The sequence below is a fragment of the Symphalangus syndactylus genome, chromosome 21 (assembly GCF_028878055.3).
Source record: "Symphalangus syndactylus isolate Jambi chromosome 21, NHGRI_mSymSyn1-v2.1_pri, whole genome shotgun sequence".
NCBI classification, from domain to species: Eukaryota; Metazoa; Chordata; class Mammalia; order Primates; family Hylobatidae; genus Symphalangus; species Symphalangus syndactylus.
In genome coordinates, this window is record NC_072443.2 from 46,434,201 (window position 1) to 46,458,181 (window position 23,981).

The window sequence follows — 23,981 nt, forward strand, 5'->3', positions numbered from 1 at the left end:
CCCCCCAGGTCACAGAGCCAACCATCTGTTTACCCCATTCACCTGCCCCTTCCAGGTCAACGTCAAGAGCTCTTGAATTTTCATAAAGGAGATCGAGATTAAAATAAGAAAGCAGCACTTATTCAACGTCATTAAGATCTATCATGTAATTTCTCTTGGAGAAATGCTAATATTTTTGGCAGATTTAAACTTCTACCAACTGTTAATATCAAAGTAATACAGGAATGTTGCCCATGGAAGGACTTTGGAAAACTGAGCGATAGAGGGGGAGACTAGAGGACCAGTTTGGGATTAGAGAGCTCTCAAGAAGGGACCAGAAATGGTGAAGAAGAAAGATAGACAAAGGCAGAGAAGGAGATTAAGTTTCCCTCTTTTCACCATCTGAGTGGGTTCCTCCTATTCTTTAATGCTTTTATTTTATTTTATTTTATTTTATTTTATTTTATTTTATTTTATTTTTTGAGACAGAGTCTCACTCTGTCATCCAGGCTAGAGGGCAGTGGCGCAATCTCGGCTCACTGCGACCTCTGCCTCCTGAGTTCATTAATGCTTGTATTTTATGTGCCTCAGTGGGCTAGACAGCCAGGCTCCACTGCAGGCACGGGTGGGAAGAGACCTCAGGTAATATATTTGATTGGAATGATGCTGGCAGGGGAACCCCAGCTGCTCCAGGAATATAACACATGGAGGGACATGAGAGGCTGAATCCCTTGCCTACTTAGGAAAAGGCCGACGAGGTCACTAGGTATGTTGGGGTGAACCAGTGTTCAGACTGAGGGAATACTAGTTTCAGTGTCTATCTGCAGTATGCCTACTTAAAATTTAGACATGGGTTATAACATTTTAAACTTCTTTGTTGTTTTGTTTTTTGAGACAGCCTCTGTCACCCAGGCTAGAGTGCCACAGTGTGATCACAGCTCACTGCAGCCTCAATCTCCTGGGCTCAAGTGATCCTCCTACCTCAGCCTCCCAAGTAGCTGGGACTACAGGTGTGCACCACCACACCTGGCTAATTTTTTTTTTTTTTTTTGGTAGAGATGGGGGTCTTGCTATGTTGCTTAGGTTGGTCTCAAACTCCGGGGCTCAAGTGATCCTCCCACTTTGGCCTCCCAAAGCACTGGACTCACAGGCATGAGCCACTGCGACAGACCTAAATCAAACTTCTTAAGGTAACTTATGGCAACTGTACCTGTTCAGTATTTCTGGTATTTGCAGGTGTGCTAAAAAATGAGGACTATACCACTTGACAAAATATTTAATGAATGTAATGAAATGATGGAAATTTGTTTAAAAAAAAAGACTGTGTAGACTATGGAGCTAAATAACGACACATTTATTTTAAACTTACCTGAGGTCTAGGAAATTCTGAATGCCACAGTACATGGTATATATATTTACAGGACAAGTTAAATCCTTTTGTGACCAGTACCAACTGGGACCGTTGAAACTGTTTAGCCTTTGTGGCAAGAAATTCCGATTTCATTTCAACTCCTGCTTGTTGTAGAATTGACTTTGCCACAGGTCCAATTGTAATATCATGTGGGTTTACAGAATTAACAATTACATCTGCCTGAAAAGGGAAGAAAGGGTAGGATTCACTGTTAAATTCCTTCTTCTTAAATGACTAATTTAAATCTTTACTTCCCTGAAGAGCTTTGAAAAATACTCTTTGAAGATCCTAAATTCTAAAAAATTTCATTAATAATGAATAGAAACTCGTATTTCCAAAGAGCGATTATTTGATTGCCATGAATGAAGCTGAATTACATAATTCAGAAATTATGTAAATGTACGGATGATATAATTTTCATTGCAAATATCTGTTTGCCCCTTGCTGGATTACCTTCCCAGATGGCTAGATTCTGAGTATTCCCTGTGATTTGTGTTAAGCTCTGTCGATAAATGGTTTCATCTCTGCCCGACCACCATGACGTTTTGCTATTTCATCGTGGGTTTTTGTTTTGTCTCATTTTAAATAGGAAATAAAATTTCTTGGGGAATTTCCACCTCCTAATGTTTTTATGGTTTAAGGTATAAGAAACTTAACAAGGTTAAAGAAACTCCAAATGGGACAAAAAGGTTTTCAGTGAAAAGTAGGCCCCCTTCTTGGTCAGGTCCCCAGATCCCCCTACTCACCCACCCATCTTATGTGCAACCAAGTTCTTCATCTCTCTCTTCAGAAATAGACTGTACATATACACGAGCTGTACTTTAGATAACATCATCTCCCACTTAACCCTCAGAGCTGTGCTAAAAATGATAGTGTCCTTCCTTCCCCCATGCCCAGATTCCCCTAATCATTCTATTGACTTTGATTCCCTTTCAGGGTAACTCAGGTACTTCTTCACTGATGTTAATGAATGCTTCACTTTGAAAGCACAATTAGAATTTGCAATTTGGGGGCACCGACACCCTTTAAAAATTGTAATGTTTTAATGTTGCTGGCAATAAATGTACATTCAAAAATTCAGTTAAAGGGTAAGTTACTCAACTAGGATGCTTCCATTTTAGTTTTAAATTTGTGTGTTAATGACTTCTCAAATATTTCATTTCATGAACTCCCCTGTCTTCTTTCTAATTGTCTTATAGGCAATAAGCGTTGTTTGTTTGTTTGTTTTACCAGTGTCTAAGACTATTTGATTGTGGTCACGAGAGTCTGGAGGAGACATCACTGATCCAGAAGAAAAAAAAGAATATAGCCTTATATTCATTCTCACCCTCTGTTGTGGTGCCTTCTCCCTCCTGCCCCCTCCACTTATTTATCTTTAATTTGCTGAACCCTTAGATGTATGCCCAGACCAGGCCTTGAGGCTATAGGGATGAAGAAGTCAAGATCTCCATCTCCAGCTCTCTGTCTAGCAGGGGAGCTGCACTGACTCAGAAATATCTAGGTTCACTGCTACCCTGACTCCTTCCCCTTCCCTGCCAGCATCCTCACCTTTGTGCCCAGTGACCCCTAGCTAAATGCTTAGTTGCACCTTGCATTCTCCACAGCCCCTGGCAGAGTTATATTCTGTGTATAAACACACAGACTATGACTTAGAGCTCCACCTGAGTCTCCTGACTGTAGTCAAGCCCATTATTTTCTGTCAATTCCTCTGCATCTCTCTGATCAAGTCACCTGACCACCCAGAAAGCTTCCCCTCCTGCCAGTCATACCCATCGAAACTTGAGATCAGATTCAAAACTCATACTTTCTGAGGCAATCTTTCTTGGTCCACTATACTCCACTCTTGTCATAAATTTATATACTCAAGTATTATTTTTGTTTACTATTGATAGGTTGCCTCAGAAATGTTGAGATGGTTTTTCTCCCCAGAGAGATTTTTCAAGTATATTTTTACAATAAAGAATATAATTGATTTTAGGTTCCTTGGGATCAAAGATTGTTCTAATTCCTCAGGGTGCCCAAGATAATAGCAACAACAATAATAATGATAAATACTTATTAAGTGCCAAGCACTACTCTAAACATTTTATGTGTATCGATTCCAGCTCTAAGATACAAATGCTATTATTATCCTCATTGTACAAATGAGGAAACTGAAGAACAAAAGATAAAGTAACTTGCTTTGGGTTACCTAGTTAATAAATAGCAAAGCTGGTATTCAAATCCAGATGGCCTGGCACTGAATGCTATATTATTATTATTATTATTATTACGTTTAGAGTCAAAGTCAAAGTCTTGCTCTGTTGCCCTGGCAGGAATCACTGCAGCCTTGAACCCATGGGCTCAAGTGCGCCTCCTGCCTTAGCCTCCCAAAGTTGTTGGGACTACAGATGTGCATCACCATGCCCTGATAATTTTTTTTTTTTTTTTTTGAGACAGAGTCTTGCTATGTTCCTCAGGCTGGTCTAGAACACCTGGGCTCAAGTGATCCTCCTGTCTTGACCTCCCAAAGTGCTGGGATTACAGGCATGAGCCACCATGACCAGCCTATTTTTAAAAAAGTTAAAATTTTTTAAAGAGATGGGGTCTGGCTATGTTGCCTAGGCTGGCCTCCAACTTCTGGGCTCAAATGGTCCTCCAACCTCAGGGTCTCAAGTAGCTGGGTTACAGGCATGTACCACTGCACCTGGCTCATATTCTTAATCCAAACAGGATGGTTTCTACATAGTGTTGCATAGTGTACACTCAAAAATTATTTAATTTTCAGGGATCACCTGTGCCAGTGCAAGAGAATAGAAACAAAGACTTACCATCTGCCATTCAATGTGGCCCTGGACAATCTGGAGGGTCAGGTTGTTCACGACCATTGCATTGAAAGAAGGGGTTGTTTCTTGTCCCAGCTCACTCTTTCCTAGGCTGAATTCTGAAGCAGCTTTAAAGGCAGCAACAGTAGGGTCCTCATTGCTCACCAGGTGAATTTCTTTCAAATTACTCATCATTGGCTTCCCTTGCAAATTAACCAAGATAGTCTGTACAATAGTCTTTGTACACAAATTCAGAGGGAACTGAAAAATCCCAGAGCTCAAGGCTGGAATTGCTACTGTCTTAATGTGAGTATTTTCACAGATGACATAATCCAGAATCCTTACAATGGCCCTCTGCAGTTTCCCAATACATCCCTGTATATCCCACTCCATCCACCGAGGCCCAACAGCATGGATGATCTGTTTGCAGGGAAGCTTCCCTGCTCCTGTGACAACTATCTCACCAGCTGGTATTTTACCATATCTGGCAACCAACTGTTTGCTCTCTTCTTGGATTTCAAATCCACCAGCTTTCACCAGGGCCAGGGCCAGGCCTCCCCCATGTAGAAGATCTTCATTGGCTGCATTCACCACAGCATCAACAACATGTGTGGTGAGGTCATCTTTCCAGACTGATAACTCTATCCTAGGAGTCAGCATTTTTCTGAACACTTGCAGAGATTTGCTGTTGCCTTCCCGAACTGGAGAGACCAGGGTAGAAATACAGCCAAACTTATTCTGGAGGACTTCACACAGCAGACGCTCATTATTTTTTAAAATTTTGAAGTCATTGTGGTTAATGGGAATTTGCCAACTATAGTTTTCTCCAAGAGCGCCAGTCTCTGGAAAAGAAGAGAAGATAAAAAAAAAAAAAAAAAAAAAAAAAGCACGATTTGAAAGGTTGTAATCCCACTTCATACCAGGAGACTGTGTTTCCTATGTGCAAAAGAGAGATGAACTTCATCTAGTGCTCTTCGAGATTCTTCTTCTCAACTACGCATATAATCAGACCAAGGACATCTAAGAGTTTTCAAAGGTAGGTCACCCATAAAGTGCATAGTCTTGTGCCTGGCATATATTAAGTACTCCATAAGTGGTAGCTACTATGATGCAGTGATGATGGTAGGAAAACCATGTATATGGGGGCTTGTGAACTTTTAAAAATATATATAAAAGTGGCGAGCTTAGAAAGACCCATGCTTAGGGCACAGATATTGGAAGGGACTTACTTATGAGCCAAAATAAGTGGAGGTTTTATGACTTTTTTGCTTTTGTCAGCATCTAAGTTTGTGTTTTCTTAAGAGCAGACCCTGAGACAAAGATCTGAATGTAAGTAGTTTATTTGGGAGGTGATCCTAGGAAATACTAGGGCCTTGGGGTGGGGAGGGCAGGGTGGGAAAGTAAGACAAATGAACAAAGCACGTGTAACTAGGCAGATGGAACTTAACTCTACTGGGAAACAGTGTAGATCTTGTGCCTCAGGGTTATACCACTGGAGGGGTAGTAACCACAAGAGCTGGGATATTTATCCAACTTCTTCTTCTTTTTCTTTTGAGACAGCGTCTCACTGTGTTGCTCAGGCTGCAGTGTAGTGATGCAGTCTTGGCTCACTGCAACCTCTGCCTCCTATGCTCAAGCCATCCTCCCACCTCAGCCTCCTGAATAGCTGGGACTACAGGCTCACAGCACTACACCCACACCAGCGTGTCCAGCTAATTTCCGTATTTTTTTCTGTAGAGATGGGGTTTCACCATACTGCCTAGGCTGGTCTCAAACTCCTGATTTCAAGCAATCTGCCCACCTGGGCCTACAAAAGTGCTCCAAAAGATTCAAGCAATCTGCCCACCCGGGTGGCTTCAAAAAGGCCACCATGCCTGACCTACCCAGCTTCTATTGGTCATTGATTGAGGCAATTCCCTGGTGAGGAGGAGTAGGGGAGACATTGGACCAGCCAATGAGTGTAGCACTGATAATGTCTGCTTCAGTTCAGTAAATAATTCTTTATGATATTCTAGTCTGGCACAATTTTGGTGAAATTAAAACTAATTGACTAAAAATTATTTACTGTATGTGGCAGACAAGAAGATGTGCTACTCAGATCTCCCTGCAATAGGCTATGAAGTGGGAAATACAGTTAGCTGACAGCCTCCAGCTGTTAGCCCCTCAGGGTTCATCTCAGCTTTCAGCCAAGGTCATGCTATTCTCAGGGCAGCCTCCATCAGTAGCTGAGCAAGGCCATTCATGCCCAACGTGGGACACCTCTAACAGTCAATCTCAGTCTTGCAGAGACTGTCAGGTTTTTATTACAGTCTGATGGCTAGTCTGCCCAGTCCAGCTTCGTCTCTTTACCTTTCACAGTGAATTTTTTGCACTCCTAATTCCATCTCAAATTCTGCTTCCTGGAGGACCCAGCTTGGGACACTGTATTTCATGGTGTCTAAGATATTGTTGCTACAATGCCTCTGAGAAAGGGAAAAAAATGCCAGCTAAACTGGGGCATACCATCAATTGATAACAGGTATACTACCTTATTTCACTAATGTTCAAATGTGAAAAAAAAGTGCATCCTAAAATAGATAAAATGTGATAATTACTTTTATTTTGCTTTAACTCCCATTTCTAATCTGAGTCTCCTAGAAAGACCTCTTGTGTCCTCAATTACCCAAACGAAGCCGGAATTGGGTAGTCAGGCCCTATTGGCCTGAGCTTTGGTTGAAAATCTTTAATGGGGCACCCCTGGAATTAGGCAAGAACTATTTAGCTTGTATAGCACTCGTTGAGCAAGGAAACAATCAGTTGGCCACCCCATCTGGTCAATTTCAGCTGTAGGCTGTCATTGAAAGAGTCTCACATTTATGGGCAAAGGAAAGGAATGGTGTAGGCCTTGAGAGAACATGCCTGCTGGTTGGTGCCACACCAACTCTGAAGCATGTGCAGGGGTCCCCACAAGGGTCTGCAGTCACGCACCTGAGCACTTGTAGGGGAGACATTCTCTTTCTGTATTCCCCTTTCTCCACTGAGGAAAGATCTAAGCAAAGGCTTTCTGAAACAAGAGTGAGAGCGAGGTAATCCTACCTGATTTTTCATTGTAAGCTGCTGCTCCGGCAACCTGTGAAAAATGAGAATGGCTTTATTAAAAAATGGAAGTGGAATGACTACCGCTTACTGTAACAAATACACCCTAGTAAACACAATGCAATGGAAATCCTGCTCAAAGAACTGCATTTGGGAGGGCGGGAAGCATGTGTTTTTTTAAATCTGCATGACGGAAACACTTAAAATACTAAATGTGCCAGCAAATATTGGCCCTATGTCATTTCCCTAGGGGCCAATGCATTTCTTTTTTTTAATTTAATTTTATTGCTTTTCGAGACAAGGTTTCACTCTGTCACTCAGGCTGGAGTGTAGTGGTGCAATCACAGTTCACTGCAGCGTTGAACTCCTGGGCTGAAGCAATCCTCCCATCTCAGTCTCCTGAATAGCTGGGACTACAGGCATGCACCACCATGCCCAGCTAATTGTTTTTACTTTTTTAGAGATGAGCGGAGTCTTGCTATGTTGACCAGGCTGGTCTCGAACTACTGACTCCAAGTGATCCTCCTGGCTTCAGCCTCTGTAGTAACTGGGATTATAGGTGCCAGCCACCGCCAATGCATCTCAGTGCATCTCATTCTAATTCAGAATGAGATAAGGGTTAGAGATTAACATTTTAAAAGGCCCAAAAGTCACAGACGAAAATGACCCCAAACTCTCAGATAGACTCCCATCTCCAAAAGCTCATGGGGTTTCTCTAGACAGAAGACCTGGGGACATGAGCCTCATCAGCTCTGTCTCTCATCCACCGGCAAGGATCCACTTTCAATTGTCTTTGTCATGGCACAAGCCTTAATGTGGAATTTTCACGTTTAGTAAGTGATGTTTAATCTGATCTTTCTCTATTCCCTTCTTTTCATTCATCCTCTATTGCTCTCCTTACCCCAACCCAAAAAAGCAGAATCATTAAATGAGCTAAGAGAATTAAAATGATTCTGAAAAATCATCCAGCTTCAAGTTGACACTATTTATTAGATGAGCATATTCTTGATTCCCCATTTCTCAAGAAAGGAGAAAGGAGAAAACTTTACTGAGCTATTAAAAGCAGATGAGAATGTCAGGTGTTAGTGAACACCCCAGATTTCTTGCTGTTATATAAAGAAGTATTCATGTGCTGATCAAGGTTCATGACGTATACACATTTATGCTTTTTACCATGGAAAAGTCCATCCTCCAGGTCCCCGGGGGAGTCTTTAAATGTTTATTCCCTTTTGCGCTTCAAAGCATAGACTGTAGTTTCCAGATATGGTGGCCCACTTCTAGGAATGAATTAGAAAAGATGCAATAAACATTAGCCAGAATCTTAGGAAATTCGGTAAGAATATACTGTAGGAGGACTGAACATGATTTCTGATCTTGATGAGTTCTTAATTTCCTTGATAACGATGTACACATTGTTTTGCTGTTGTTGTTACTGTTTGCCTTCTACGCTTTCCAAGAGAGGTTCCAGTGGAAATCATAATGGCAGTTCAGAGAAGGGAAAATGCTCTACGACTTGGAACAGGAAAAGCTGTATGGAGGAGTTGAGACTAGAGCCTGGTCATGAAGGATGCAGGAGGTTTTTACATATTTAGAAGAAGAGGATGATAACAAAGTGGTGAGACTGAGAACAGCATTCTAAGAACAGTAAGGAAGACTGAGCTTATGAGTGAGTGAAGCCCCCTGGAGAGCATTTGAAGAAAGAGGAAATGCCACTAGAGCCTGTGAGGGGTGTGTATTATTGAATTTGTGATAAATATCCTTGACCTAATGATAGAGGCATATCTGGTTAAAAGTCAGAAAATCTGGGAAAAAATACTTTGTAATGATTTTCCACCTAATAGGTAGGAATTAAAGATTATGAATTTTTAGAAGAGTGATGATGAAAATGCTTAAAGATACAGAGTTGCCCACACTTGTTGCTATATTTAGGCCTCGAAATGATTTCTTTGTGTTTTTTTTTGAGAGGGAGTCTCGCTCTGTCCCCCAGGAATGTAGTGGCGCGCTCTGCCTCCCAGGTTCACGCCATTCTCCTGCCTCAGCCTCCCGAGTAGCTGGGACTACAGGCGCCTGCCACCACGCCCGGCTAATTTTTTGTATTTTTAGTAGAGACAAGGTTTCACCATGTTAGCCAGAATGGTCTCAATCTCCTGACCTCGTGATCCACTCGTCTCGGCCTCCCAAAGTGCTGGGATTACAGGCGTGAGCCACCGCGCCCGGTCGAAATGATTTCTAATGTCTTTGCAATAGAAATATTTTGTACAACCATCTACAGCATCAGAGCACTGTTCTTACTCATCAAGGGAAAGCAGCAGGTCTAGTACAATCCTTTGCATTCTAAAATGCAAAGACAAGATGCATTTTTTGCCTCCAGAGGGCACTGCTGTTTTCAAAAAAGAAGGATGACGTCATCTGCTTTGGCCATGGGCTTTTGCTTTAAATGTTGCACCTGTTTCTGTCTTCAGGCCGGGTTTTACAAACAAGGATTGTAAAATAAGGAGCACAGCGCCCTAAGCATTCCATTTCTTCCATTTTAAAAACAGAAAAGCCTTCCCAACTTTCCATCACTGGTTCCTACTGTGTTTCCTTCTCTTCATAAGCAGCCAAACTTCTGGAATGAGTAGTGGACTCTCCTTCTGTCCACCTGCCCACTCAGCCTACTATAACCTGGCTCCCTGCCTGATTCCCAGCACCCTTTTGAAACTGCCAGTGGCCAGGCATGGCGGCTTACACCTGTAATCCCAGCACTTTGGGAGGCAGAGGCAGGCAGATTGCTTGAGCTCAGGAGTTCGAGACCAACCTGGGCAACATGGCAAGTCTCATCTCTACTAAAAATACAAAAAGTTAGCTGGCCATGTTGGCACATGCCTATAGTCCCAGCTACTTGGGAGGCTGAGATGGGAGGATCACTTGCTGGGAAGTTCAGGCTGCAGTGAGCTGTGATCGTGCCACTGCACTCCAGCCTGGGCAAGAGGAATGAGACCCTGTCTCAAAAAAAAGAAGAGAAACTGCTCATCAGAATCCCTCATGTGGTTAACACCAATGGATTATCTTCTATCCACCTTTACGGGACCACTTTCTATAGTATTTCACTCTTTCATTCCTGAAATTCTGCTTTCCTGGCTTCTCCTATGCCATCTTCCCTTGGTTCTTTTATTACCCTTCACTTTGCCCTTACAGGCCTTTTCCCTGCGTTCACTTCCACCATCCCCTTCTTAATTGTTTGCCCCAGGATTCTGTCTAAGGCGTTTTTCATCTCATTCTACATATTCTCCAGGAGTGATCTCATCCACTTCCGTGGCTTCAACTCACCAACTGTAAATATGACTCTTATATCTGCAGTTCTAGGCCATGGCTCTCCTGAGCCCCATTTTTCAACTTCACCTGGAGGTCTCACAGTCCCCTCAAATAAGCCTCTGCAAAAGTAGACCTCTTATCTCCTGGTCCCCAATCCTCTATCCCACCCCCACCAAATCCATACTTTATCTCCTGGATTCTACAGCTCAGTAAATGATAATACCATTTATGCACTCAAATCAGAAATCTAGGAACTTTCCCTGAGTCTTTTTTGTCTCATATCTGGGACCTGACAACCTAAATCACTTTCAAATATGCTCCTTCCTTCCTCGCCCACTGACACTGCCTCACTTCAGGGTCTCAGCACCTTTTGCCTGAGCTGTGGCAATATACTCTTTTCTTTTCTTTTCTTTGAGACGGAGTCTCACTCTGTCGCCCAGGCTGTGGCACAACCTTGGCTCACTGCAAGCTCCGCCTCCCGGGTTCACGCCATTCTGCTGCCTCAGCCTCCCGAGTAGCTGGGACTACAGGTGCCCACCACCACGCCCAGCTAATTTTTTTTTTTTTTTTTGTATTTTTTTAGCAGAGATGGGGTTTCACCGTGTTAGCCAGGATGGTCTCGATCTCCTGACCTCATGATCCGCCTGCCTTGGCCTCCCAAAGTGCTGGGATTACAGGCATGAGCCATCACGCCTAGCCAGCAATATACTCTTTTCAAAGATTTAAATGTACCTAGTTTGACATTTTATTGTTTGAATAGGTATTACATTTACATGGTTCAAATTTAGAAAATGTAAAAGGTTTCCTCCTATCTCCGCTACTAAATTCCCTGTCCAAAGTCAATCAGCGCTTCTCCCGTATTCTTCCAGTGGCATTTTTTACACAAAAGGTAGTAGCTTATACACACACTTCTGCATCTTATCTTTCCCACGTAATGTATCCTAGAGATCTTTTCATGTTAGCATATAAAGAGCTTTTTCATTTTTCCTACTGCCCATTGTATTCCATTGTATAGATATATTATTATTATTAAACTGCTAGTCCCCCTATTTATGGACATTAAAGAGTTCCCTATCTTTTGCTATTGTAAACAAGGCTGTAAAGAACATCTTTGTACACAGGTCACTTCATACAGGGGCTAATATATCAATGGGACAAATTCCTAGAAATGGAACTCCAGAACCAAAAAGTATATGCAGTTGTAATTCTGACAGTATTGCCAAATTGTTCACGGTAAAGACTGACCCATTTCCAGTCTTACCAGCCATGTGCAAAAACCTTATCTTGGGCCTCTCTGCCGCCACCCATCCCTGTTTGTAAATGTGTCCTCCACACCGTTGTCAGCACTATATTTCTAAAATGCAAATCTGGCAAGTCATTTTCTTGCTTTCCCTGCTTACAACCCTTCAGGTCATCTTCACTGCTCTTCAAGGCTTTTCACCATCTAAATATGTCCTGTCTGGGGTGGACTATCAGCCTCACATAGCTACTGAGGCTACATGTGGCCAGTCTGAATCGAGATGTGATGTAAGTATAAGAAAAACACTGGGTTGCAAAGACGTAGTATGATAAAAAGAATGTAAAAATCTCATTACATGCTGAAATGATTAAGTTTTGGATATGTCAAGTTAAATAACATCATTACAATTAATTTCATCTGTTTCTTTATCCTTTAAAAGTATCCTAAAAATCATTAAAATTAATTTCATCTGTTTCTTTATCCTTTAAAAAATATGGCTGCAAAAATTTTAGAATGAACCTACTGGCTCCCATTGTATTTCTGCTGGACAGTGCCCATCTAGGTAGGCCCTCCCTCTCTCATCCCCTCACCCATCTCCTCTTCTCCCAGGCCCCGGGCCCACTCTGTTCTTCAGACCACAATGGTCCCTAAGCCTCAGGTGCTTTTCCCCCCAATCCTGTCCTCCCCATCTCGCGGCCACACTCAGTTTATTAAGATTCTGCTTGAAACTTCCCCTTGGAGGCCTTGAACAAGTTTTGCTCCTTGGTTCGCAGGTCCGCCTCGCCTCACCAGCCCTTGACATCAGGGCCTTGCTCTGCTCTTTGGGCAGCAAGAAACAATTCAGTGCTGTTGGTTAAATCAAACAATGGAGGAGAAAAGCCGGCAAGAGCCCGTCTAAAGGGTAGAGTTGGAGGGAGGGAAGGGGTAACAGGTCACAATTACCAGATGAACACATTCAAATTTTCAAAAATGGATAAGTTTAACATGGATTCAGAATGTGAATTACTTTTTAGCATCAAATAATAGTGATAACAGCAGTAAGAGTTATAAAGAATAAGAAACATAGGAGAAACTTACTTTCTTTGCACAGTCTACTCACAAGGGAGGCCTGGCCCTGGGACTCGGATCCGCGCCCGTCCCTCCTCTCCCCCTCCCACCCCGAGCCTGCAGGAGAGGGGATTCCGAGGGCCCAGGGGCACCGGACCTACTCACCTGGCAGGCCGCTCGCCTCGGTGCGGACAGCACAGGGAGGAGGGGGAAGCGGCTCTGCCGGGAACAGGGAGGGACCTCCAGGGAAGCGAAACTGAAACTTTGCGCCCAGTCGGCAGGGCGGGCCGCGCCTTTACGGCCCAGCTGCGTCCCGGAGCCCCCGCGCCCTCCTGACGCGCAGAGCCATGGCCTCCGACCTGCGCCCGCCGTCCCCGCTCCTCGTGCGGGTGTACGAGTCCGGCACCCGAGTACGAAGGAAGCTGGAGAGCTACTTCCAGAGCTCTAAGTCCTCGGGCGGCGGGGAGTGCACGGTCAGGCCCCAGGAACACGAGGCCCTGGGCACCTTCCAGGTGGAGTTCAGTGAAAGGGCAGGTGAGCTTCGGGCGGCCGGGCTGCGAAAGCCCCCTGGGGGCCCGACCCGTGGGTTTCCAGGCGGACCCAGTTCCAGCTAACCTAGGGGAGGGAGCGGGAGAAAGTATGTCACTGTGCTGTGGCGGACAGGGACGGGGCCCTGCTGCCAGGAGACTCACTGAAACAGTGAACACTCGCGGGTCTGGCTGACGGCGCCTTAGTGTGGATGCCTTCCATATCCTCATTCTAACTTAATTTCTCAGCTGTCATCTTCCTTCCCCCAGATGCCTGCCAGCTGCTGTCCTTGTCATTCAGGGATTCCACTTTTATGTTTTAAATAATGATTCCATTGTTCCATCCATGAACAAAAGGATGTTCTATTTTGTATTTTTGAGGATTACAAAAGTGATATATGCTCACTATAGAAATGAGAAAAGAGTAAAAAAGAAAACAACCTGAAGATAAACAATGTGACCATTTTGTGTATTTCCTTCCTGCCCTTTTTTATGAATGCCAGCAAACACATGTGTATTTACAAAATTCAGAGTCTTCACTTTTGATTCCTGCTGTTGTCACTTACCTGTATAATGGGTATTGAAATGGGAGACTGGGCCAGGTGCGGTGGCTCACGCTTGTAATCCTAGCACTTTGGAGTCCGAGGTTGGTGGATCACCTGAGGCCAGGAGTTCGAGACCAGCCTGGCCAACATGGGGAAATTCCGTCTCTACTAATAATACAAAAATTACCCGGGCATGGTGGTGCGCACCTGTAATCCAAGCTACTCTGGAGGCTGAGGCAGGAGAATCGCTTGAACACGGGAGGCAGAGAGGTTGCAGTGAGACGGTCGCACCATTGCACTCCAGCCTGGGTGACAGAGTGAGACTCCGTCTAAAAAAAAAAAAAAAAAAAAAACAGAAGGGAGGGAGGGAGGGAAAGAAGGAAGAAAGAAAGGGGAGACTGGAGACAGTTTCTGAAACATGATGTTTAATCGGTGGACAATGTTCCATTGTCATTAAGCTTTCACTTCTACAGTAAAACTTAATCCGCACACTTTAGAGCTCTTAATACCTCCCCGACTTTCTCCATCACCAACCCACCATTCCAGGATGCAGGGAGCAGCCTTACTGGGAGGTGCTGGGACAGAGTACAGACACAGGAATGAGAGGATTACTTGAAATCTCTCCCATTTTTATGTGTGTGTTTAATGTCTCCGCTGAAGCTAAGGAGAGAGTGTTGAAAAAAGGAGAACACCAAATGCTTGTTGACGACAAACCTGTGCCCATTTTCCTGGTACCCACTGAAAATTCAATAAAGAAGAACATGAGACCTCAAATTTCTTCGCTGACACAGTCACAAGCAGAAACACCGTCTGGTGATATGCATCAACATGAAGGACATATTCCTAATGCTGTGAATTCCTGTCTCCAAAAGGTGAGTATTGAAAGAAGGAGCTGGCTGTGCCTGCGCCTCCTTTTCAGTCACCAGCCTCATGTATTATTGATCCAACACCCATGTGCTGGGCAGGTACATGGGAGCCAGACACTGTTTTAGGCACTGGACACAGAGATGAATACAACAGACGAGGTCCCTGCTCTCAGGCAGCTTATACTGGGGGCCAGGGCATGCACAGAAAGACAGTAGGCAAGTAAACAAAATAAATAAAACCATTTTGTTTATTTGGAGAGAAACAGGGCCAGGGCAAGCAAGGGGAAGATGGGGGTGGTGTTACTTCTTTTTTTTCCCCCCAAGACAGAGTCTCACTTTATCGCCCAGGCTGGAGTACAGTGGCACAATCATGGCTCACTGCAGAGTTGACCTCCTGGGCTCAAGCGATCCTCTCACCTCAGTCTCCCGAGTAGCTAGGACTACAGGCGCCACTACACCCAGCCAATTTTTGTTGTTGTTGTTGTAGAAACAGGGTCTCACTATGTTGCCCAGGCTGTTCTCAAAGTCCTGGGCTCAAGTGATCTGCCCGCCTTGGCCTCCCAAAGTGCTGGGATTACAGTCATGAATTACTATGCCTGGCCTGGTGCTACTTCTAACCAGAAATCAGAGACAACTTGACTGAGGAGGTGATATTTGGCCTGAAACTTGAATGATGACAAGATTCATTCAACAATAGATATCCACTGCCTACTGTGTTCCAGGCACTGTTACAGGAGCTGGGGAGGCAGCCAGAAACATGGCAGACTCTGCTTCCAGGGATGGCACCTTCTAGTGAGAGAAACAGACAATATTAGTAAACAATAGATATATAATAAAATGTCTGCCAGTCATACCTGCTAGGAAGAAGAATAAGTGACAGACAGTGACAAAACCACCATTTAAAATAGGATGTCTGGAAAAACCTCAAGTAAGGTGACATCTCTAGCCAAGTGGATTTTTGGGCAGAAAATGTCCTAGAGAGAAGCATAGGTGCAAAGTCCCCAAGAGCTGACATTCTGAGGCCCAGAAGCTTTAAGGAAGCCAGTGTGGTGGGGAGGGCAGTGAGCAATGGAGAGAGGTGCTAGGAACTCGGGAAGGTGCCCAGAAGACAGGCCTTTGGGGCTGAAGGTAAGGATTTTGGATTTTTAACTTAAAATGTTAGGGGATTCATCAGATAGTTTTGAGCCAGGGGAGAGGGCGATCTGGTTTATTTCTAACGGGTCACTCTGGCTGCTGTTGGAAAACTGAACGTAGGAAAGGGCTAGAATGGAGAGTTAGAGCCTAGTTAGGAGGGGTTGCAGTGCACCAAGTGAAAGATGATAATGGCATGCACTTTGGTGGCCTTGATGGAGGTGTGAGAAATGGCTGGATTCAGGAAACATTTTGAAGATCTAGAGGAAGGATCTTACATGCAAAGTCCTTGAGAAGGAATAAACCATTAGAAATTTTGCTTTCATATTACATTCAATTGGCCTCTGTCCTTTTTATCTTAACCTGCTGTGTCTTATATTTGAGCTTCTAAAGGCCAGGGTTTAGAAGGGTCCAATAACTTTGCATGCAGTCAAGTGTTTAGTTGAAACAAGAAAAAAGGAGGAATAGTGAAAAAGAGAAAAAATAGTAATAGGAAAAGCCATTTCCCTCAGTTTTTTGGCTCCCTTCCAAGTTCACAAACTTTTGTGAGGGCCACAACGACTTGCCCAGAGAGCACAAGTGCCTTCCCTTGACTGCTGTTCCCAAGATCAAACAGCTAGTGGCAGTTGTAGAACACGGATCTCTTGGCTATGGAGCTTTTAGAAATGCTCATGCCCAGGCTCAACTGCAGATTAGTTAACATCAGAATCTCTGGGGATGTGCTTGGGCTTTGGCTGGTTTGTTTTTCCCTGAACTTGCCAGGTGAGCCTTGTATGCAGACAGGGCTGAGAACCCCTGGGATGTAGCGTGCTGTATCCTCTAAAAAGGATTTGAGGCCAGGCACGGTGGCACATGTCTGTAATCCCAGCACTTTCGGAGGCCGAGGTGGTTGGATCACCTGAGGTCGGGAGTTCCAGGCTAGCCTGACCAACATGGAGAAACCTCATCTCTACTAAAAATACAAAATTAGCCGGGTGTGGTGGCACATGCCTGTAATCCCAGCTACTCGGGAGGCTGAGGCAGGAGAATTGCTTGAACCCGGGAGGTGGAGGTTGCAGTGAGCTGAGATCGCGCCATTGCACTCCAGCCTGGGTAACATGAGTGAAACTCCATCTCAAATAAATAAATAAATAGGATTTGAAAGAAGTTGCCCCCACTTGGGGAAGATGTAGTGGTTGTTTCTCTAGTCTCTATGCATTCTCCTGAAGAGAAGATGGTAGACCTGCATGCTAAGAGGTTTTATTTGTTCCTGTTCCTTTTAAAATTTCAGATCTTTCTTACTGTAACAGCTGACCTGAACTGTAACCTGTTCTCCAAAGAGCAGAGGGCATACATAACCACACTGTGCCCTAGTATCAGAAAAATGGAAGGTCGCGATGGAATTGAGAAGGTGTGTGGTGACTTCCAAGACATTGAAAAAATACATCAATTTTTGAGTGAGCAGTTCCTGGAAAGTGAGCAGAAACAAGAATTTTCCCCTTCAATGACAGAGAGGAAGCTACTCAGTCAACAGGAGAGGGACAGCTGCATTTCTCCTTCTGAACCAGAAACCAAGGCAGAAGAAAAAAGCAACTATTTTGAAGTTCCCTTGCCTTACTTTGAATACTTTAAATATATCTGTCCTGATAAAATCAACTCAATAGAGAAAAGATTTGGTGTAAACATTGAAATCCAGGAGAGTTCTCCAAATATGGTCTGTTTAGATTTCACCTCAAGTCAATCAGGTGACCTGGAAGCAGCTCGTGAGTCTTTTGCTAGGGAATTTCAGAGGAACACAGAACCTCTGAAGCAAGAATGTGTCTCTTTAGCAGACAGTAAGCAGGCAAATAAATTCAAACAGGAATTGAATCACCAGTTTGCAAAGCTCCTTATAAAGGAGAAAGGAAGAGAATTAACTCTCCTTGGGACCCAAGATGACATTTCAGCTGCCAAACAAAAAATCTCTGAAGCTCTTGTCAAGACACCTGTGAAACTATTGGTTGCCAATTACATGATGAATGGAATTGAGGTTGATAGTGCCTGCTATAAACTTTTAGAAACTGAATTACTACAGGAGATATCAGAGATCGAAAAAAGGTATGACATTTGCAGCAAGGTTTCTGAGAAAGGTCAGAAAACCTGCGTTCTGTTTGAATCCAAGGACAAGCAGGTAGATCTATCTGTGCATGGTTATGCAAGTTTCATCGATGCCTTTCAACATGCCTCATGTCAGTTGATGAGAGAAGTTCTTTTACTGAAATCTTTGGGCAAGGAGAGAAAGCACTTACATCAGACCAAGTTTGCTGATGACTTTAGAAAAAGACATCCAAATGTACACTTTGTGCTAAATCAAGAGTCAATGACTTTGACTGGTTTGCCAAATCACCTTGCAAAGGCAAAGCAGTATGTTCTAAAAGGAGGAGGAATGTCTTCATTGGCTGGAAAGAAATTGAAAGAGGATCATGAAACACCAATGGACATTGATAGCGATGATTCCAAAGCAGCTTCTCCGCCACTCAAGGGCTCTGTGAGTTCTGACGCCTCAGAACTGGACAAGAAGGAAAAGGGCATCTGTGTCATCTGTATGGACACCATTAGTAACAAAAAAGTGCTACCAAAGTGCAAGCATGAATTCTGCGCCCCTTGTATCAACAAAGCCATGTCATATAAGCCAATCTGTCCCACATGCCAGACTTCCTATGGTGTTCAGAAAGGAAATCAGCCAGAGGGAAGCATGGTTTTCACTGTTTCAAGAGACTCACTTCCAGGTTATGAGTCCTGTGGCACCATTGTGATTAATTATTATATGAAACAAGGCATACAAACAGTAAGTATTTCTGAAGTCCATGGGTTTCTTGCCACTATGCTACGATTACCAGGGCAAAAGAGACTGTCCTATTGCCTATTAGACAATAGATTTCCCAAGGAATTATCTCCAGGGTCATGTGCAAGGGATTGAAATAGTGGTAAAGGTCACAATGTTTGCTGGTAATTCAAATATCTTTTGTGTCTATTTCTTAAGACAGAGAAAGGGTGGGTGGAGATTATATCTTGAGATGGGGGTATCAGGAAGGTGGACGGTGTTTCTAGCGTGAATTCAAGGAAAGAGGATAAATATGAGTTATTGGGAATATGAGCATAACTTCAATACCTTTCTTGCTTTTGATTTGCTTTATCTACAAATGAACACATCTATACCTATAGTAAAAATTAGACAGGGCACTGTTTTTACATGACATTTTCTTGTTCTCACACAGGAAGAACACCCAAACCCAGGAAAGAGATACTCAGGAATACACCGAACTGCATACTTGCCTGATAATAAGGAAGGAAGGAAGGTTTTGGAACTGCTTCGTAGGGCCTTTGACCAAAAGCTGATTTTCACAGTGGGGTACTCTCGCGTATTAGGAATCTCAGATGTCATCACTTGGAATGATATTCACCACAAAACATCGCGGTTTGGAGGACCAGAAAAGTGAGAGCCTTTTGGGATGTAATGGCTGCTCAACAGAGTATAGGGATTATGAAATACGGCAATTTCTGGATGTGGATATAAGTAGACTCTATAGCAGTGGAATTGGTATTTTGAGAGATGCTAATCGGGGATGATAATCTCAAAGACAGAAAGATTGGTCCCCATCAACTTCTACCCTGCCAGCTATAAAGTACTATGGAGTTATTTAAATTTTGCACCAAAGGGCAGGGGGGTTTTGAATCCAAGATGAATACTATATAAGCTGATTTAATTTGAGGCTTCACGTCTATTTGAAGGCTAGATGCTAGGAATGTTACTTACTTTGCTTTCTTTTAAAGTCACCTTTCTTTTTCCCCCTCTTCCCCCACCAGTCCACAGAGAACCTGAAATCACTTGGCCAATAATATTCTAGAAAAAGTCTAAGTTGTGAGGAGACTATTGGTAGAAACTGTATTATAGGAAATCCAATTGTTCTTTATGAAACCCAAATAGGATTCCTCAGACCCTTGGCACTAAAGAAAAAATATATACCCTGAGACTTTTTCAAAACCTTAAATTTGAAAATCCTACTAGCATGTGATTACAATGTCCCCATAAAACACAGTATATTATTATATTTTTAGGAGAGTCACTACTTACCATAAACTGAAAAATTTTAAGAATTAACATAGACACCAAGCCTCAAATTAAATCAATGTATTTACGATTCATCTTGGATTCTCAAACCCCTTGCCCTTTGATGCGAAATGTAATAACTACATCATATTAATACTTTGTAGTTGGCAGGGTAGAAGCCAGGTTGAAAGGCAGATGTTGGCCAGACAGCTAGGCTCACTCGCTAGCTAAATGACTCGCATCTGCGAATTTAAAAGTCATGTACGTCATCCACCTTCAGGATTACTTGTGAATGTTTGCAACACTGGATATTAATTAAATCCTTAAATGCTGGATATCTATTGCACATATTGGAACAATTTGTGGTGACACTAAAGGAATTTTTCTTTCTCCAGGTATGGCTACCCTGATCCTTCTTACCTGAAACGTGTCAAAGAGGAGCTGAAAGCCAAAGGAATTGAGTAAGAAAACTGCTGGAAGATGTCTTAAATCAAGCTTTCAAAAAAATATATTTTAGGAGGCTGATTTAATGCCAGTCTAAATCCTTATGTAGAAAGGACTTTGAAATTTTTCTTCTCAAGAAATGATTTGTATAAGAATAAGAATCTGCTAATGTGTCATTTCTGGAGTGATACTTTTTTTTTTGAGACGGAGTCTGCTCTGTCGCCCGGGCTGGAGTGCAGCTGAGCGATCTCGGCTCAGTGCAAGCTCCGCCTCCCAGGTTCACGCCACTCTCCCGCCTCAGCCTCCCGAGTAGCTGGGACTACAGGCACCCGCCACCATGCCCGGCTAATTTTTGTTTTTGTATTTTTAACAGAGACAGGGTTTCACTGTGTTAGCCAGGATGGTCTCGATCTCCTGACCTCGTGATCCGCCCGCCTCGGCCTTCCAAAGTGTTGGGATTATAGGCGTGAGCCACCGCCCCCAGCCCTGGAGTGATACTTTTTATGGAAGACAAAAGCCCCCCAAATCTGTGTAAAATCTGCTGCAAAGGTGTCATCCCTCTTGTGTCATCAGTGGTGTTAGAGATGGGTCTGAAATCATCTTCTTTGTCCTTCAGTTGGACTCTCAGCTGCCAATTGATCCCTTTTTCATTGCCATCTCTGGGGTGGTTCTTTGCTTTTTTGTGTGTTTTCCCCTTCATCTCTACCTGTGAAAGTGAAATTCTATTGTAAATGGGAGGAAAAAGGGTTGGTTGTGAAAAATTAAAGACCCATATTCAGCTTTCTTACTCATGGCAAGAAAAGTGGCCATGAGTAGAGATTGGGCAAGCATTGGTAATAAATGGAATAAGACTATTATTATTATGATTATTTGAGACAGAGTCTCGCTCTGTCACCCAGGCTGGAGTGCAGTGGTGTGATCTTGGCTCACTGCAACCTCCACTTCCCGGGTTCAAGCGATTCTCCTGCCTCAGCCTCCTGAGTAGCTGGGATTACAGGTGTGTGCCCCCACACCCTGCTAATTTTTTGTATTTTTAGTAGAGATGGGGTTTTGCCATGTTGGCCAGGCTGGTTTCAAACTCCTGAGCTCAAATGATCCTCCTGCCTTGGCCTCCCAAAGTGCTGGGATTACAGGCATGAGCCACCACACCCACCCAAGACTATCATTTTTAATGACCAAGAGCCTAGTATATAGTTGGTGCCTGTCTTAGTCTGTTTGTGTTGCTATAAAAGAACACCTGAGACTGGGTAATTTATAAAGAAAAAAGTTTGTTTGGCTCACAATTTTGCTGGCTAGAAGGTTGGGCATCGGGTGAAAGCCTCAGGCTGCTTCCATTCATAGCGAAGGGCAGCCAGTGTGTGCAGAAATCAAATGACAGAGAGGAAGTGAGAGAGAGGTGTGGGGGTAGGTGCCAGGCTCTTTTTAACAAGCAGTTCTTCAGGAACTAAGAGTGAGTCACTCCCATGAGAACAGCACCAAGCCATTCATGGGAGATCTGCCCCCATGACCCAGACCCCTCCTGTTAGGCTTCACCTCCAACACTGAGGATCAAATTTCAACATGAGATTTGGAGGAGGTCAAACAAACTAAACTATAGCAGTGTTTCATAAAATTGTGTTGCCTGACTCAGGTTGCTAGTAAGCTAGCAGAGGGATATTTGCCTCCTAAATCTTTGGCAGAGGCAGGAGTAAGGAAGCCATTTCTGGAGTCCTCACTACTAATTTGGAAAACTGAGCTTCTTTCTTTCATTGCTTTTTCCCTTAAGAGACAAGTCCTTACTATATTGCCCTGTCTCTTAAGGGATGACATCAAGACTGGACTTGAACTCCTGGCCTCAAGCCATCCCCCAACCTTGGCCTCTCAAGTAGATGGGATTATAGGCACATGCCACTGTGCCTGACTTGAGTTTCTTATTCTAGAACACTTGGAGCCTGAACTCTGACCAGGCCCCTCACTTGAGCCTTTGCTTTCTGTTCCTTATAAACTGCCATATTGGGTGCACTTGCCCTGCCACAGTAATGCTACATATTTCTGAGCATTGTTTTTCTCTAGATAATTTTGTACTTTTGAGTATACCCCACTTCCAAGTGTTTTTTTGTTTTGTTTTGCTTTGTTGTTGTTGTTGTTGTTGTTGTTGTTGTTGAGACAGGGTCTCACTGTGTCCCCCAGGCTGGAGTGCAGTGGCACAATCACGACTCACTGCAGCCTCAACCTCCTGGGGCCAAGTGATCCTCCCACCTCAGTCTCTCAAGTGGCTGGGACCACAGGCGTGCACCACCATGCCTGGCTTTTTTTTTTTTGGTCGAGATGGGGTGTCCCTGTGTTGCCCAGGCTGGTCTTGAACTCCTGGGCTCAAGGGATCCTCCTGCCTTGGGCTCCCAAAGTGTTGGGATTACAGGCGTGAGTGACCATGCCTAGCTCACTTCCAGGTTTAAGAGACAAAATAGTTACCTAGTTTCCATCTCTATCATTTTATAATAACCATAGCCCACATTGTAGTAGTTTTTCAACTCTTTACTAAGTCCCACCAATTCATGTTTTCACCCTTAAAATCTTTCTCACTGATACTCTCTCTGGACAGAAAAAAGGTGAAATAAGCCTACTATAGGGAATATGTGACATGCCAAATTTTATTTTTAAATGGTTCTTCAAGTCAGATTAAAGTAATAATAGCAAAGTATGTGATTATCCATGTCCCAGCCTCTCTTCAAAAAAATAGTAAATATGTCTTCTTCTTTTCCCAAAGATACACATACACACATGTACACATTTTTTATCAGATAATAATAGCTAATATTTAGTGAGTACTTACCTTATTTTGTCCCCTTTACAACAGCTTTACATCTGTGTGATTGATACAATTCATATTCCCATTTTATAACTGAGAAAACTGGTACACAGAGAGGATAAGCAACTTGCCAAAGGTCACACAGTTAATAAGTAGAAATGCTGGGGTATGAACCAGGTAGTGTGCCCCCATAGCTCTGCCCCCCCAGGGCTGTACTGTCTCCCATGAGAGTACTTCTCCATGGAGCAGGCTGAGGCGATCCCTTTATTCTGGGCTTCTCTCAGAAATGGATTCCCACACAGTACTCAAAGCAAATTTTCCCAGAGGAAATCCTGTTTGAAGAACTTAAAAACTCAGAATCTTTTTGTTTGTCCAGTGAGTTGAGGAAGCTTAAGCTAAATGATAAATGTTTTTTAAAAAAATCATATTATAAATTTAGTTTTTGGTGATTCATTAAATTCTTTACCATTATAGTTATTTTCTAGATATTCATCTTTTAGCTAAATTTGTTCCAAAGAAGCAAAAGTTTGGTTTCTACTAAGTTCTGGATGGGAGATTGCACTGTGTGTGACATGCAAGTTTCATGGTATGGGAGATTGCAGAGCATTTGGGTTACTGCTTTTACTCTTTGGAAGCTGTTATCATCTGTATCTGCTTTAAATAAAGTTAAAGATTTGGAACAAATTGTGTTCTTTCCCTTGCTTCTTTTTTTTTCCTTTAGGTTGAGATTCTGGGTGTTTCCTACAACACACACAGGATAC

General features: G+C 43.3%; 3 protein-coding genes across 12 annotated transcripts in view; 1 reads left to right on the forward strand and 2 right to left on the reverse strand.

The window, feature by feature from the left end:
• The window catches only part of PARP9 (poly(ADP-ribose) polymerase family member 9), a 36,233-nt gene extending 23,111 nt beyond the window's left edge, over nt 1–13,122 (reverse strand). For 2 of the 8 annotated variants that reach the window (XM_063630661.1, XM_063630660.1), the window contains exons 1-5: nt 13,016–13,116; nt 8,443–8,546; nt 7,270–7,303; nt 4,201–5,036; nt 1,349–1,570 (exon numbers count right to left, since the gene is read on the reverse strand). In XM_063630661.1, coding sequence (XP_063486731.1) covers nt 1,349–1,570; nt 4,201–5,036; nt 7,270–7,303; nt 8,443–8,457 — 1,107 coding nt within the window. In that variant the 5' untranslated portion in view covers nt 8,458–8,546; nt 13,016–13,116. Of the gene's footprint in view, nt 1–1,348; nt 1,571–4,200; nt 5,037–7,269; nt 7,304–8,442; nt 8,547–12,880 lie in introns of all 8 variants that reach the window. The other 6 variants (XM_055259289.2, XM_063630658.1, XM_063630664.1 and 3 more) reach the window with 6 other exon arrangements.
• The window catches only part of KPNA1 (karyopherin subunit alpha 1), a 310,494-nt gene that overhangs the window by 128,925 nt on the left and 157,588 nt on the right, over nt 1–23,981 (reverse strand). The gene's annotated exons all lie outside the window — the stretch shown is intronic.
• DTX3L (deltex E3 ubiquitin ligase 3L) lies at nt 5,035–23,904 on the forward strand. 3 transcript variants are annotated; one of them, XM_063630665.1, is made up of 6 exons: nt 5,035–5,230; nt 14,583–14,794; nt 17,190–18,725; nt 19,156–19,373; nt 20,384–20,449; nt 20,806–23,904. In XM_063630665.1, exons 2-6 carry the CDS (start codon nt 14,618–14,620, stop codon nt 20,825–20,827), a joined length of 2,019 nt encoding a protein of 672 aa, XP_063486735.1. In that variant the 5' UTR covers nt 5,035–5,230; nt 14,583–14,617; the 3' UTR covers nt 20,828–23,904. The 3 variants fall into 3 exon arrangements, with proteins under 3 accessions (XP_063486735.1, XP_055115267.1, XP_055115266.1); XM_055259291.2 differs by lacking the exon at nt 5,035–5,230 and adding an exon at nt 13,154–13,384; XM_055259292.2 differs by lacking the exon at nt 5,035–5,230 and adding an exon at nt 13,084–13,384 and having other exon boundaries at nt 20,384–23,904.